Source organism: Myxocyprinus asiaticus, chromosome 19, assembly GCF_019703515.2.
Source record: "Myxocyprinus asiaticus isolate MX2 ecotype Aquarium Trade chromosome 19, UBuf_Myxa_2, whole genome shotgun sequence".
Taxonomy (NCBI): domain Eukaryota; kingdom Metazoa; phylum Chordata; class Actinopteri; order Cypriniformes; family Catostomidae; genus Myxocyprinus; species Myxocyprinus asiaticus.
In genome coordinates this window covers 3,850,496-3,867,049 of record NC_059362.1, presented here as the reverse complement: position 1 = coordinate 3,867,049, position 16,554 = coordinate 3,850,496, and the positions used below count along the sequence as shown (strand labels likewise).

General features: G+C 36.7%; 1 protein-coding gene across 3 annotated transcripts in view; it reads left to right on the top strand.

Moving 5' to 3' along the window:
- tab2 (TGF-beta activated kinase 1 (MAP3K7) binding protein 2) overlaps positions 1-16,554 on the top strand; it is an 86,310-nt gene that overhangs the window by 45,080 nt on the left and 24,676 nt on the right. For all 3 annotated transcript variants that reach the window (XM_051644834.1, XM_051644833.1, XM_051644832.1), the window contains exon 2: positions 12,063-12,231. In XM_051644834.1, the coding sequence (XP_051500794.1) occupies positions 12,130-12,231 (102 nt within the window). In that variant the 5' untranslated portion in view covers positions 12,063-12,129. The remainder of the gene's footprint in view (positions 1-12,062; positions 12,232-16,554) is intronic.

The following is a 16,554-nucleotide window of genomic DNA, read 5'->3' as shown; positions in this document are numbered from 1 at the left end:
CGTAAATATTAGCCAAAATCAACCTTTGCCCCTGAATTTCTGCTAAAATAATAATGACTCTTCCTAATTTATCTTTAATCTGTTTGAGACATTTGAATTGTTGATGCTTACTTAATCAATGTAATGACTCCCCTGCTCTTACTTGAGCCAGCACTAAAGAAAACATGTCCACCCCATATCTTCCCGAATTTTTCAGCTTCCTGCGGGGAATGATGCATTTCTTGAAGAAACACAATATCATATTTCTTACGTTTAAGAAAAGAAATAACCTTCCTTCTTTTTATGGGGTGCCCCAACCTATTCACATTCCACGTGGAGAGAGACAATCCACTCATATTAACATTTGACATTTTGATATATTAGAAAAAATAGATTGTGTCAAAAATAAAATTATAAAGACCACATTCCACATTGGTGCAACAATCAACCCCCGAACTTTCCCCAGAGCAAAAACAGAAAAAAGAAAAATCATGCGCATTAACCCCGCGCACGACAGCGCCAACCAGCGTCCATCCCTCTAAACTCAAACAGTCCATGTACGCCTACGAGAGCCCCTGCGACAACTTTGCCGTCGGATTGCTCAAGTCCGGTGTTTCTATACAAAAATTTGTATAGAAGAAAATCTATAAAACAAACTCCAGTCCATAAGCGGAATAAACACAAAAAAACATGTAGATTCATCCACTTAACTGTCTCAAAAGTGTGTGCCTCCACAAAACAAACTCCAGCCGCTAGCGGAACCAACAAAAAATAAAATAAAATAAAAAAAACGGGCCGTTAAGTTCTTCAGGCAGTCATATTTTTAATTTTAGACCATAATATCTGAGTTACTTTTTAAATAAAGTAACTCTTTGCTTTTGTACGTCTACTGTCCCTGTATTGTGAGAAATCAGGAGTAAAAGTGTGCGAACTTAGGGGAGGAGACGTAGTGCATGATGAGCATTGTAGTTCTATAGCTTGTGAGGCCAGAGACTATTTAGCAGAGAGACGAGTTACTTCTATTTAAATGAATGGAAGAAATTGGAATGCCCAACCGAGAAGCTCTAGCACCCAACAGTCAATGGATGTAGAAAGGAAGTTCCGCCTTGCAGGTAAAAGAGCCAATCACCTTTTAGATACAGACAACGCCTGTCAATCAACTCGCTAACGCACATGCGCATTTTGTATTTTAAATGAATATGAGGTCAACATTTGGTTGAGTGAAACACGGTTGATTAATTTACATTTATACATTTGGCAGATGCTTTTATCCAAAGTGACTTACAGTGCACTTATTACAGGGACAATCCCCCTGGAGTAACCTAGAGTTAAGTGCCTTGCTCAAGGACACAATGATGATGGCTGTGGGGAGTGAACCAGCAACCTTCTCATTACCAGTTATGTGCTTTAGCCCACTATGCCACCACCACTCATGTGTTAATACACACTGCATTAAAAAAAAATCAGTAAACGTGTTTAGGCAGAGGGATTAAAAGACTAGTCTTCCACTGGCCACGACATGATACACAGGGTGAAATATTCGTTCAATTGGGATGAGAATGGGATGAGAAAAGACTCTGGATCAGTGGCTCCGAGCAAAGTTCTACATCGATTGTGTGCGCAGAGAAAATGTCTTAGTTTCTATATATTCAACATTTTTGATTTATAATAAACAAGTAGTTTGATTCATGAAACAATCTGTTTTTATGACATTTTGGTATCATTAAAAACATTTCCATTCAAGTTGTATCAAAATGCGCCTTGAAGTTGTGGCATCTGTACGCGCCATGGATCAACTCAAAACAAGCTTGCACTGAGATGACTTAAGTGATAAATATTTATTTATTCATCAGACTTGTTCCTTGAACATGTTAGACTGGCATTCTCCATTGAATTTTATCCTGACTTTTTAAAAACATCTTAAGTTGACTCTGGCATTGTCTATGGGCATAGCACATGATAGCATATATGATGCAGGTTCAAGTGTTGGACTTTGCTGCTTTAGGTAAGACAGTGGTTATTCTTCATTATTCACATTGTCTGCCATGCTGATGGAAAAACAAATCATGCATATTCATGTTGTTGATTCTTTTTTATAAATATGACGTGAAGACCCACTTTTTAAATATCTGTTTGTTTATCAAAATCAAATCAAATCCCTGTATAGTCACTCAACCATATACACAAGTGCAGTAGTGGGTGAAAGTCATTAGTACGGTTCCAAGCAACATAGCAGTATGACAATTACAATAAACTGATTTACACATAACACAGTTAACACATCTTGTTACACAACACAATATATACCTAATAATATACAGTATACACAAAATAAGAAGACTGTATACAATAAAAATAATATACAGTATACACAAAAGACTGTATACAATAAAAATAATAATATACAATATACACCTAATGTAATTGTATAATGTAATCAGTGGAAATAAATATGAAGTGTTGTTATGACATTCAGCTGTCGGTTGATAGTCAGTGTTGTGATGACATTCAGCTGTCGGTTGATAGTCAGTTGCCAGTGTGTTATTAAGAGAAGTATAAAATGTGAGTCCAGTCTGAGGCTAATAAATTGCGGTGCTGATATATGTATCGTGAGCGATCAAGAGTTCAAAAGTCTGATTGCTTGGGGGAAGAAGCTGTCATGAAGTCGGTTTACTATGTTGTTTTAACATGAGTTTTGTACAGTAGCTAGCATGACCTGTAATGTCTGTTTTATGCAATGCATGGCTTATTTATATGGAATGCATAGCACTGCAGAAGAGAAAGTGGCTGTGAGAAAAAAGTAACGCAAAAGTAAAGTAACACTTTCCATAAAAAAATAACTTTTTAATTAAGTTACTTTTTTAAGGAGTAATGCAACATTCTAACGAGTTACTTTTAAAAGTAATGATCCCCAACACTGTTGATCATTGGCACAGAATCGCTGTTGTGTGTTTCTGATGTATGCATCAGTGTCATGTCCCTACCTGACACATCATAAAGGTTCCGCCCTAGTCCAACCAGTGTTTAGTACTCACACGGAGCTGAATAAATTGTCAGAAACAAATGTGAAAATTGATAAATGCGTTAATCGTAGGGATGGGACGATATGGCTCACGATTCAGTTTGATGTATGAGGTTCGATATCTCTACATTTTAATACTTAAATGATACTTGAAAGTATGACAAACAAATATTTTTTAGAAAAATGTTTAAGTGAAATGCACATTATAATTTCTCATCAGAATAAAGATATTTAATACACAATATAAATTCTCAAAGTTCAATTAATAAAGAGTTTCTCATTTACCTTCTCTATAAGAAAAGATCACAAACAAATAAATGTTGCAAAATAGTTGGCTACATTAAGGCTGATCAGGTGCATGACAAGCAGTAGAACAAACAGAATCTGTCCTGAAAAAGTATGTGAAAGTGTAGTTTTTATTTTTATTTCATTTGTTTGTCATCATGATCGGATTTTATCTTTTTAAAATAAAAAAATTCTACATTCTGTCAATATTACAGTTGAAGTCAGAAGTTTACATACACCTTATCCAAATACATTTTAAACTAAATTTTTCACAGTTCCTGACATTTAATTTTAGAACACATTCCCTGTCTTAGGTCAGTTAGGATCACTATTTTAAGAATCAGAATCAGCTTTATTGCCAAGTATGCTTACACATACAAGGAATTTGTCTTGGTGACAGGAGCTTCCAGTGTACAACAATACAAAAACAATACAAAAACAGCAGTAAGACATAGATAATAATAAAAAATAATTATACACATACGTACAGACACATATACATGCACACATACACATGGGTAGTGCAAATCTAATACAATCTGTTATGTACAGTGTAAATACAAATCTGTTATGTACAGTGCAAATAGAAATTTGTTATGTACAGTGCAAATGTTTTTTTTTTTGTTTTTTTTCTCAGAGGAATGAAATGGCAGAAGAGGTTGGATGTGTTGGATAAATATAAAAAAGACTAAACTGTGTATTGCACATAGTTATTGCTCAATGGGGCAATTTAACTGTTCATGAGATGGATAGCCTGAGGGAAAAAAACTGTTCCTGTGCCTGACGGTTCTGGTGCTCAGAGCTCTGACGCGTCGGCCAGAAGGCAACAGTTCAAAAAGGTAGTGGGCAGGGTGAGTGGGGTCCAGAGTGATTTTTCCAGCCTTTTTCCTTACTCTGGAAGTGTATAGTCCTTGAAGGGGGGACAGGGGCAACCAATAAACCTCTCAGCAGTCCGAACTGTCCTTTGTAGTCTTCTGATGTCTGATTTCATAGCTGAACCAAACCAGACAGTATTTGAAGTGCAGAGGACAGACTCAATGACTGCTGAGTAGAACTGTATCAGCAGCGCCTGTGGCAGGTTGAATTTCCTTAGCTGGTGAAGGAAGTACAATCTTTGCTGGGCCTTATTCACAATGGTGTCAATGTGGGTCTCCCACTTCAGGTCCTGTGAGATGGTAGTGCCCAGGAACCTGAATTACTCCACTGCTGCCACAGTGCTGTTTAGAATGGTGAAGGGGGTCAGTGTTGGGGTGTTTCTCCTAAAGTCCACAATGATCTCCACCGTTTTGAGCGTGTTCAGCTCAAGGTTGTTTTGACTGCACCAGACAGCCAGCTGTTCAATCTCCCTTCTGTATGCAGACTCATCATCATCTCGGATGAGGCCGATGACAGTGGTGTCATCTGCAAACTTCAGAAGCTTGACAGAGGGGTCCTTAGCGATGCAGTCATTGGTGTAGAGGGAGAAGAGTAGTGGGGAGAGCACACATCCCTGGGGGGCACCAGTGCTGATTGTACAGGTGCTGGAAGTGAGTTTCCCCAGTCTCACAAGCTGCTGCCTGTCCGTCAGAAAGCTGGTAATCCACTGACAGATAGATATGGGAACAGAGAGTTGGTGTAATTTATTCTGGAGTATAGCTGGGATGATGGTGTTGAAAGCCGAACTGAAGTCCATAAAAAGGATCCTTGCATATGTCCCTGGTCTGTCCAGATGTTGCAGGATATATTGCAATCCCATGTTGACTGCATCATCCACAGACCTGTTTGCTCGATAAGCAAATTGAAGGGGATCTAGAAAGGTGAAATGTCAGAATAATAGTAGAGAGAATGATTTATTTCAGCTTTTATTTCTTTCATCACATTCCCAGTGGGTCAGAAGTTTACATACACTTTGTTAGTATTTGGGAGCATTGCCTTTAAATTGTTTAACTTGGGTCAAACGTTTTGGGTAGCCTTCTACAAGCTTCTCACAATAAATTGCTGGAATTGTGGCCCATTCCTCCAGACATAACTGGTGTTACTGAGTCAGGTTTGTAGGCCTCCTTGCTCGCACACGCTTTTTCAGTTCTGCCCACAAATTTTCTATCTGATTGAGGTTAGGGCTTTGTGATGGCCACTCCATTACCTTGACTTTGTTGTCCTTCAGCCATTTTGCCACAGTTTTCTAGGTATGCTTGGGGTCATTGTCCATTTGGAAGACCCATTTGTGACCGGGCTTTAACTTCCTGGCTGATGTCTTGAGATGTTGCTTCAGTATATCCACATAAATTTCCTTCCTCATGATGCCATCTATTTTGTGAAGTGCACCAGTCCCTCCTGCAGCAAAGCACCCCCACAACATGATGCTGCCACCCCCATGCTTCACGGTTGGGATGGTGTTCTTCGGCTTGCAAGCCTCACCCTTTTTTCTCCAAACATAGCGATGGTCATTATGGCCAAACAGTTCAATTTTAGTTTCATCAGACCAGAGGATATTTCTCCAAAAAGTAAGATCTTTGTCCCTATGTGCACTTGCAAACTGTAGTCTAGCTTTTTTATGGTGGTTTTGGAGCAGTGGCTTCTTCCTGAGCAGCCTTTCAGGTTATGTCGATGTAGGATTCATTTTACTGTGGATATAGATACTTGTTTACCTGATTCCTCCAGCATCTTCACAAGGTCCTTTGCTGTTGTTCTGGGATTGATTTGCACTTTTCGCACCAAACTACGTTCATCTCTAGGAGACAGAATGTGTCTCCTTCCTGAGCGGTATGATGGCTGCGTGGTCCCATGGTGTTTATACTTGCGTACTATTGTTTGTACAGGTGAACGTCGTACCTTCAGGCATTTGGAAATTGCTCCCAAGGATGAACTAGACTTCCGGAGGTCCACGATTTTTTTTCTGAGGACTTGGCTGATTTCTTTTGATTTTCCCATGATGTCAAGCAAAGAGGCACTGAGTTTGAAGGTAGCCCTTAAAATACATCCACAGGTGCACCTCCAATTCAGTACATCTCCTATCAGAAGCTAATTGTCTAAAGGCTTGACATCATTTTCTGGAATTTTCCAAGCTGCTTAAAGGCACAGTTAACTTAGTGTATGTAAACTTCTGACCCACTGGAATTGTGATATAGTCAATTAAATGTGAAACAATCTGTCTGTAAACAATTGGAAAAATTACTCATGTCATGCACAAAGTAGAACACTGGTCTTGCTCTCTCACATCAGAATTTTACAAGTGCACAAGTGAGTTTTGCTACAGGTTTTTCACAAAAGGTGTTGCAAAAGTCGAGGCTTGAAGATTTAAAGTTGCAGTGCCAGAGTTTTAGAGGTTGTAAGTGCCGATTTGTGGTTGTAATGTGAAAATGAATTAAATGTGTAATACAAGTTTGTGTCTGTAATTGTATTTATGTGAATGTAATTTTACACATTTGTGACTAGTCTGCAATTGTGAATTCAAAACACAAGCTTTGAATTCTTGTCTGTGGGTGCAGATTGCGACATTCAACTTCAAATGTTTATTTTACAAGTTTTCACATCGGTGCAGTGAGTGAAAATTTCAACTTACGAGTACAAATATTTATTGTACAAGTTCTCATATCCAATAATGCCAGCTCTAGAGTTTTGCTACTGATTTACCTTCATACTGTCACTATCAGCTCGCGAATCACACAGAGTTTAAATGCTGCCTCATCTCTGATAATCCACTCTGTTTAAAATCTTGGTCCTAAATAACACTAGTTATTTTTCAGTGTAGAAGCGCGCACATACTAATTTGGCCGCACGAGAAATGTAGCGCATTCTGGTAGGAGCAGAAGTGAGTGGCCATAGCGGAGCTGAGCGCAGTCTTGTGAAACGCGCTCCTCGCTACGCTCCGCTCACATGCTCTGCTAGACAGTGGGCTGTCTATTAGGCTTTGTTCACACAGGCAGAAAATATCAGATTTTTTAGCCAGTCTGACTAAAATCCGATTAGGTTTTTGTAGTCTGAACAGGACAAAAACACAAAAAAAATCTAATTTTTACAAGCCAATTAAAATCAGATTTTTCTAAATGCATGTATTGCGATGAGAAGACATGTACTGCATTCCAAATGGCATAAACGATGCCTTTACAGGAAATTTAGAAGGGAAAACAATAATGATGGCCATGCTGTGGGATCGTTACAAGACAATTTTCAATAAAAATAACTTAAAAAGCGAGTTCAGCATGACTGTTTTGTTAAACCTATCAGCCCTCCGACAGTGGAAGGTGAAGTATGAGGGACTGTCTTCTGATTGGAACGTACCCATATGTCATATACTGTATGTTACAGGGCGCTTGAGCATTTTGAGCGCTTTAATACAGGACGGGTGTCCTCTTCAAAAGTCTCGCTGTCCGGCCCTTTTATGCTTTAATATGGGATACTAAGCCTTCAATAGGGGATGTTTCACTACCTGCTAAAATAATAGGCGTGTCCCGTTTGGGATGAATACGGGACATCTGGCAAAAACGGGACAGTTGTAAACCCTAGCAGCAATAAACATTGCATATGCTACATCTTCTGTTTTTAAGCCATTTTCTGTGAAGAATGTGTAAATATTTGGATCCCCTCATGAAAAACATCCATTGATAAACACTCATGCATGGTGAACAGACACAAATTTGCAGCATTACATGACAACTAATGTGGACGTGCTAGCAAAAGCGACTGCAGTCTGAACAAGCAAAAAATCCGATCTGTCCACATATAACCTGCAGTTTGAACTGTTAGTCTAAAAATTCTTATTTTTTCTGCAGTGTGTACAAAGCCTTAGGTTACATTTACACATCAAGTCCAACATTTTGATACAAATCTGCGTTTTGTCCCATTTAGGCGCATATCCACAGTGCAGGCCCTCTCTGAGCACACACGTATTTAAAACACACACACATAAGCCACCTGTCAGTTAAACGGCACGCGACTACAGAGGCGAGGAAATAAAAAGACTTGCGTTCTTTTCCTTGTTCGATGAGCAAATGTCTATTTTGATTTAAAAAGTTGTAAAGAAAATGTACCTTAATTCTGGAACCTCCACGAAAAGAATAAAAGAATACAAATCTGAATAACAAAAAAGTTTTATCAAGACTGACCAGTGGTTGTCATGCGATCGATGTGATGAGCACTCCTGGTCTCAATGTAGTTCATAGGTTAAAAATCGAAAGCTACTCTTATCAATATTGAGGATTTTTTTCCCCCAGATGAATGTCAAGATTGTTTTATCGCCCAGCCCTACTATTGAATCCAGAATTATGGATACCGCACCATATGTCGGAGCACTGACCTCAAGAGGGCTGGTACTGAGAGAGTTTCACAGATCCCCTTGCTGAACACCAGCACCATTTCTACGGAAAAGGGGTTTCAGAGAGGTTTCAAAGGAATATACCTCCTTCAGGTTCAGGGAGAGCAAGAACAGGTGTTGAGTAACCCAACAACACTGCTGCCACACAATGCCAAAATGCAGTAACTATGCCAACACTGAAACTGAGAAAAATGGCTTCAAAGTTTTTTGATTGTCCAGCTAAATGTACATTATAAAATAGTCTGTTTTCTCTAAATCTGAGCATAGTGAATCCTCACCTGGTCAGCAGAGACAGTCAGTCTGGGCTTTGGTTGTGTTCTCAGAGAGGTTGTCATGTTGACTGACAGACAAAACCTTGGCATGTTTCCTATACCACCATGTTACAGGCCTGTATGTAGCGGGTGTTGGTCCTGATTCCACACTGCACCCTCTTCATGCTGTGCTGAAGTTTCTCAGAGCTGACACAGTCTAGCTTGCTTCAGGTTAATATCATCCTCATTTCCAGACCTGAAGACCCTCTTCATGTTGTATAAAAGTCCTACAGGTCCTTTTCATTTTCAGCAGTAAGCCATTAATCAGAATATGGTCTGTGGGCAGAGCGTTATCCACACAAAACATCTTATATTCTGATGAGTAAAACAATCCAAAAATGTCTGTTAATGTCAACATGAAATCAAAATGGAGCTCATTTACCGGTACATTTAACATGAAAATGGTATTAATAGTTGTTTAATAGGTTTGTTTTAATTGTTTTAAAAAATGTTTTTTTTTTTTTTTAATCTGTAACAACTTTATCTGCCTCTAAAACAACTAAAACGCCTTGTTGATGAGGTCACTTCGAACCTTGAGGCGAATAGGCTACAACAGCAGAAGACCATGTCGGGCACTTTATTAGATTCATAGTGGTCCTAATAAAGTTCTCAGTGTGTGTAATATTAGTATCTATGATTTGTTTACCATCTTTGGCATTTTGTTGTTACACAAATCACTAATTATTAAGCATATGTGTGAAGAGGCTTAGGCCATGTCCACTTTAATACATTTTAGTTTAAAAATGCATCTTTTTCTCTACGTTTTGGCCTTCCATCCACACTGAGATGGTGTTTTTGTCAGCAAAAACTGAGCTTTTTGAAAATGCTCTCCCAAGTGGATACATTTGAAAACGCCGACTTCGTTTTGTAGTGTGGACTGCGAAAATGGATATACACTACCGGTCAAAAGTTTTGAAACACTTACTCATTCTTTATTATAATTTTTTTTCACATTTTAGAATAATAGTAAACTCATCAAAACTATGGAATAACATAAATGGAACTATGGGAATTATGTTGTGACTAAACAAAATCCAAAATAAATCAAAACTGTGTTATATTTGAGCATCTTCAAAGTAGTCACCCTTTGTCTAGAATTTGCAGACATGTACTCTTGACATTTTCTCAACCAACTTCTTGAGGTATCACCCTGGGATGATTTTTAAACAGTATTGAAGGAGTTCCCATCTATGTTGGGCACTTATTGGCTGCTTTTCGTTATTATTTGGTCCAATTCATCAATTTCAAAAACTTTTATTTTATTTTTTATTAAATTTTAGTTTTATAATGAAATAAATTAATATGGTGACACAATTATATTTTTGTCTACAAAACTAATTTCAAACATTTAAGCATTCGCCTTCAGATCAAAAGATTTTTAGGATCATGAGAAACATTTCAGTCAAGTGTTTCAAAACTTTTGACCGGTAGTGTATCTGAAAATGATTACTTATTTGTTGTCATGTGACACAGCCATGTGATCCATTCAACCCAAAACAATCAAGATGGCTGCCTATGTTGTAGCAGCGCTGTTGTGCCTAATATTCACTTCAATTAGCATTTTTAAAGATACATTTTACTTTGTACAGCCTTCACATTGCATTCCATCAAAGGCGACGGAACGTTTACTCACAATTGGTGTTTGGTGACAGAACACGAGTACAATTGCGTTTCAGCCGTATATGCAACAGCGATTTTTTTTTTTTTTTTTTTTTTTTTTGCATGCGCAGTAAGGGGATTTAAGCATTTTCATACATTTCAGTGTGGACGAGCAACTTTTGGAACATACTTAAAAACAGCAGTGTGGACAGAGCGTTTCGAATGAATCTGGATTAATGTAGACGTTGCCTTAATTATTGAAGGTTAAACTGTTATTGCTGGTATTAGTGTTACTGTGACGAACCTTGAAAATGGGCACCTTAATATTCATACACATGTAATTCATGAACATTTTTAAAACAAACCAGCATATTCATCTGAATAACAGCATATCTAAAATTTGTAGAATTGCCAACAATTCAAGCAAGTGCTCATTCATTAGAATTGCAGTGTATGTATGATTTTGTGCATGCTGCAATTAAAGAAAGACTGGCACAGAATCTAGGCACAATCGGACTATCACAATCTGTGAATCCTTACTTGTCACATCTCCTGCTGTCAGAGCTCAGTGCTTTCATGAACTGCTTTTATAATATTTCAGTATTTTGTACCAGTCCACAAAGCAAAACTTGGCACATCACTGTTAAGAACAAAAGTCTAATGTTTAAAGCCTTAATTTGTTAGTCAGACAACATTTGTGTTATTCCAGTGTGATATTTAAGTCAAGTCAAACTTTATTTATAGAGAACATTTAAAAACAACAGGAGTTGAACCAAAGTGCTGTTCAATCTAGAAGAAAAGTGCAGACTAAAAAAGAAAAAAGATAATAATGATAAAAATAATAACTATGATTATAAGAATATAAAAATGAAAACATAGTACATTATTAAATAGAAATAGTCAGAAAAGGCATTATCATTTGACCTAACCCTCTCAGTTGAGGAAGAACTCTGTGAATCAGCAAGCCTTCAGAGGAATGTTTTTGTTACTGCAAGTGTTGAAATGATGTGGTTAAAAGTAACACGAAGGGCAGGGCCTGAATTTCACTGCAGGATTATGGGTATTGCACACAATTTTAATCATGCCTGCAGATTCTACATTTATAATGCAGGAAATTCTTGTTCATGTGCTTTAGCAGACTGTTAGGGGTAGGTTCATATTAGTTGATTTATTAATCTTTCACTTTCCCTCTTTCTGAACTCATTAGAAGGCCTACACACAGTCTGTGCCTGCAGATCTCTACGGAAAGCTCCACGGAATTTGAAAGCTTTTCGTCCACAACTCAGTATAATTGTTCACTCAAAAATGAAAATTCTGTCATTAAACATAATGTCTTCCCTCCGTTGAACACAAAAGGAGCAGAAAATGAGTACAGAAGATGTGAAAATAGTTTGCCGATTACATTTGGGCCTACATAGTAGTTGCTGTTTTTAGCTTATTTTTTATTTTATTCTACTACATCAGAATCTGCCCCACATGTTTTCATTTCATGCTTTTCCTGTATTTTAATGGTTTGTTCACACAAATGTATTTACTGTTTTTCTCTCTTTCTCTCTCTCTCTCTCCAATGCAGAAGATGCTGAGTTAGTGTGTGTGAGTGTGTGCTGTGGTCGAGTCCGTTTTGTTGTGGCAGTAGACGAATGGCACAGGGAAACCAGCAGATTGATAACCAGGTTCTGTACCACCTGCGCCAGAAGTTTCCAGAAGTTCCAGAGGACGTGGTGTCTCAGTGTGTCCTAGAGGTGAGTCGGAAATACTCTACCTGTGTGTCTGGAAATGGTCCTGTGTGGGAATTTTACAATGACTTTAAAGTGTGTAATGTTTTTTCGATATAATTTCTCCTTTCCCAGTTTAATACAGAGACAACTATTAGAAAGCCATTTGTACATTTTTCATCAGAAACTGTAAACACTGTCTTTTTGGCACTCTAAAAAAAAATGCTGTTTGTTTTGAGCAACCTGACACTCAACCAGTGGCGTGAGTTTGGGCAATACTGTCTGTTTTTTTTTTGTTTTTTTTTTTTTTTCTCGTTCAAAGGCAGTTGTGGGGAGTATTCAGGAAAGTAAATTTTATTTTTTTCACTCTGTTTGGTTTGGTGACGCTTGTGGTGCAGAAATTACACACTTCAGTTTTTAAGGTATTTTTAAAGGTGCAAGTAATTTTCATGCAACAGTCTTGTTTATGTCAGATCTCATGTGACCAAAACTGTCTTTTGGCACCCCAGCACATTTTGCTGCATGTCAACTGTGAAATCAAAATGGACCTTATTCAGTGTAATACATAGTCCTAGACTTATTGTTCACGATTTATCAGTGCACGTTATTTTAAAGAAAATTATCTTTCATGAAAATGTAATTGCTAGCACTATCTCTGAAATAACTTTACAGCTAATGTTGCCTAGTCTTGCATAGACCTTGGACTGCGGCAAAAGATCTGGGCTCTTTTACAACTAAGACTGGAGCAAATGCACAGTAAATGTACTGAAAAATAGTGGAAAATGTGCAGAGAGTCTAAGTACAGCAAAGAAAAGCTAAATACAGACTATCTCATTGACATAACTAAGAAAAAAATGCAGAATATGCAGTTCTTCTCTTGAATATTGAAAATTGATTTGCTGCTATGTGCAATGAAACTATGAAAATCTTTAAAAGATTAGATGTAATTAACCTGGAAAACTTAGGCACTTAAGCATAACCAGTTATTTATAAATGTGGCCTTTGAAAACACACACTTTTCCAGGCAGCTTCATGCAACCTATCACACGATCTCGCACAGGAACGTCTGGTGGGTTTCTTGGAATGTAAATACACTTGTTACACTTCTCACAATATCCACCAGGTGCTACATGGAATGTTAAAAAGATCAACTGAACCATCAAGCAGTAGTAAGTACAGTTATAGTATACAGTAAATTTTTATATTAGGTAAAGCTAAAATATACAGTACAAAACAACCAGTTTCTAGAGTAGTGTGTCAAATCATGTATCTTCCATTCATTTCATTTCTGTTTTGAAATCAAAAATCGGATAATGAAAAAACAGGTGTTTTATTTTTTTATTTTTCAAAAACAAACATACACAAATTGATTCATTTTTGTTACTTATTCTCTCTTCTCAAAACTAAAACTTACAGAAGAAAAATGAAAATCTAAAAAAAGACCCAATATATTTAACGTGGGGTAAGAAGATATGAATATTCAGATGGTTAATAATAGTATAGTAAATATGGAATTTTGTTGAAAAATTATTGTTATCATGGTGATTTTAAGGGATATACAGTAATGGGACTTTTAAAGGGTAAGGAAAGCCTGATTCGGATGGGATTCGTTTATCGGACGTATGTCTGTATGTTATTACTGCAGATGTCTTTAAGTTTACCATCGATTTGCATGGGACTTAAGCGATGTCTGCAGAAATAACAGAGATGGGTCTTCTTCATTTACACACTGTCGCCACGTAACTGACCTATCAGAAAATGTATGGCAATGCTGATTGATTATACAGGAAATATTAAACATGATCATATACTGTATCTGCTATTATTAGAAGAAACTGATTGGAATATCTGGCAAAATACAACAGAACTGGTGATATTAGCGAGTCTGAAATCCTATATTACACTTTTGAATATAAAATATGAACAATCCTTTCACATTATATTTGTCCCTCTGCAAAATACGTTCTGAAACGCAGGGGAAAAATCACAATATTCCTTGCTAGTCCAGCTACTTTTCTCATTTTCTTAACCGAAAAAACAAAACAAAAAACAATTTCATGGCTAAATAAACACTCGACAGCTTGAGAAACACATGCATCAATGCAAATGAAATAGCAAGTGTTTTCTGCAGGTTATCTGAAGTGAAGCGTGTTTTACAATTTCTGGTGTCTACTCTTGGCTAACATCCACTTCAGAACTTGAATAACTTGAGAAACAACGAAAGTTAAAGTGTTCACAGGTTGGACAGTACAGATTCACTGGGTTTTTACCAGCATGTCAGTTTGCATGGGATTATAAGCAAGGGTTATTTTTACCGAACGTTTTATAGAAGGTAAAATAGCCTACCTGCTCAGGAACGTGCAGTCCATAAGAAGTCCAGAAAAATTACTGGCATGACCAATTCGCATGGGATTTAATTTAGGTAGAAACTCTGGTAATTATTCGCTACATTACCCCACGTCCCCATATAAAACAAACATCCAGCATCTATGATCCTCATAGGAACAGCAGAACATAAAGTAGGTTAAAAGTGTCAGTCCTCGTTAGCCTTTACGTGAACTTTCATGGACATTTCGTGAAATAACAGCCAACAGATGAGTTACAGATAATTGGAAAATTGAATTTACATAATCAGTATTTAGGTCATTTTTCTAAAACGTAATTTTCCGAATGCATAATGCATTTTTTTAAAAGAGAAAAAACCTGATTTAGTGAATAATTTACCAAGGCAAATAATTGATAAATAAAAGGACAAGTTGTTTTTTCATTTTCCGTTTTTTTTTTTTATTTCAAAACGGATATGAAATGAACGGAAGATACACGGATTGTGTTGCTGGTTCTAAACTCTGCATAAGCACTTATGTTTTTAATCTTTACATTTTATAGCCTTATCAATATATATATATATATATATATATATATATATATATATATATATATATATAGTGTATATATAGTATGTATGTATGTGTGTGTGTGTGTATATATATATATATATATATATATATATATATATATATATATATATAATAAACAAAAGCTGTCCAAAAATCTGGATTTTTTATTAATGAAATCAGTAAACTACATTGTAATGAATATTTAATTCAAATGTTAGACTTTTGAACCGTCAAACAGCCAGCAGCCTGATGGCACCCATTCGGTTTCATTGTATGGACATACAGAGCTGAAATGTGCTTATAAAAATCTTCACATCGGTTCTGCTGAAAAAGAAAAGACATACACATCTGGGATGGCTTAAAAATGAGTAAATCATGAGAGAATTATCATTTTTGGGTGAACTAATCCTTTAAATGTAATAATTATCAGGTAATAATTATGAGGTATTGTCAGGTAATAATCCAATAATGATAATTTTATTGCTTATAATTTTAAGTGTCTGTGTTACCTGACATCACCCTAATGTAGGTCGAGCAGGGGCAAATTAGGGAGATTCATGTGAGGGGCTATTAAAAAGTTATTGTCATTCATTCCTAGAATTTAAATAGTTATCACATCTTCATTGGGGAATTTGTGAAGGATATACCTAAAAGCAAAGAAAGTGAAAGTTATATTTGTACAATTTCAAAAATATATATGGAATAATTCACACTCAAAACAAAAACAACATGAACAAAATGAAAAGATGAAAATGTTTATTTTTTTAAACAAGGACTGGGAAATTTAATGTGTTAATTTCTGCGATTTAATATTTGACTATTTTACACAAAATAATATGAAAAATATTGCACAATAAATGCAGTATCTGTTTTTTACTTCTTGAAACTTCACTGTTTTTACCCACTTCCTGTTGCTAAAATTGGCATATACAAATTTCCAGGAGGTACACGCTGGACTCGACTGCACATACTAGCACAGTCAGAAACTAATTATGTGGAGCAGTGCGCACTTATTCATTACTCATTACTCATGACGCATGTCCCAGCCATAATAAACATGGGAGCGGATTACTGCACAGAGAATGGAGACTTCACCTAAAGCAGTGAGCCAGGTGTTAGAGAGATACAGGAAAGCTGCCATATCGCTTCACATTGCCCGAAAACATCTGAACCAGTGTCAAAAGTGAACCCGCATAAGAGAGACCCAGCATGTGTGCAATAGAGACTGAATTTAAACCTCAGCAAATTAAACTTCAGCTTTCGATTTTTTTATGTATTTATGCATAGTGTCTAGTAATGCATTGGCAATGTACACTTAAGTTTTTCTTGCCAATAAACCTTGATATGAATTGAATATGCCCATTTGATCCTTTTTTTTCCCCACTGGAAAACGACTGAAGATTTAGCTTTTAATCACAGCATGTCCACTGATTTTATGGCATGTAAACATATA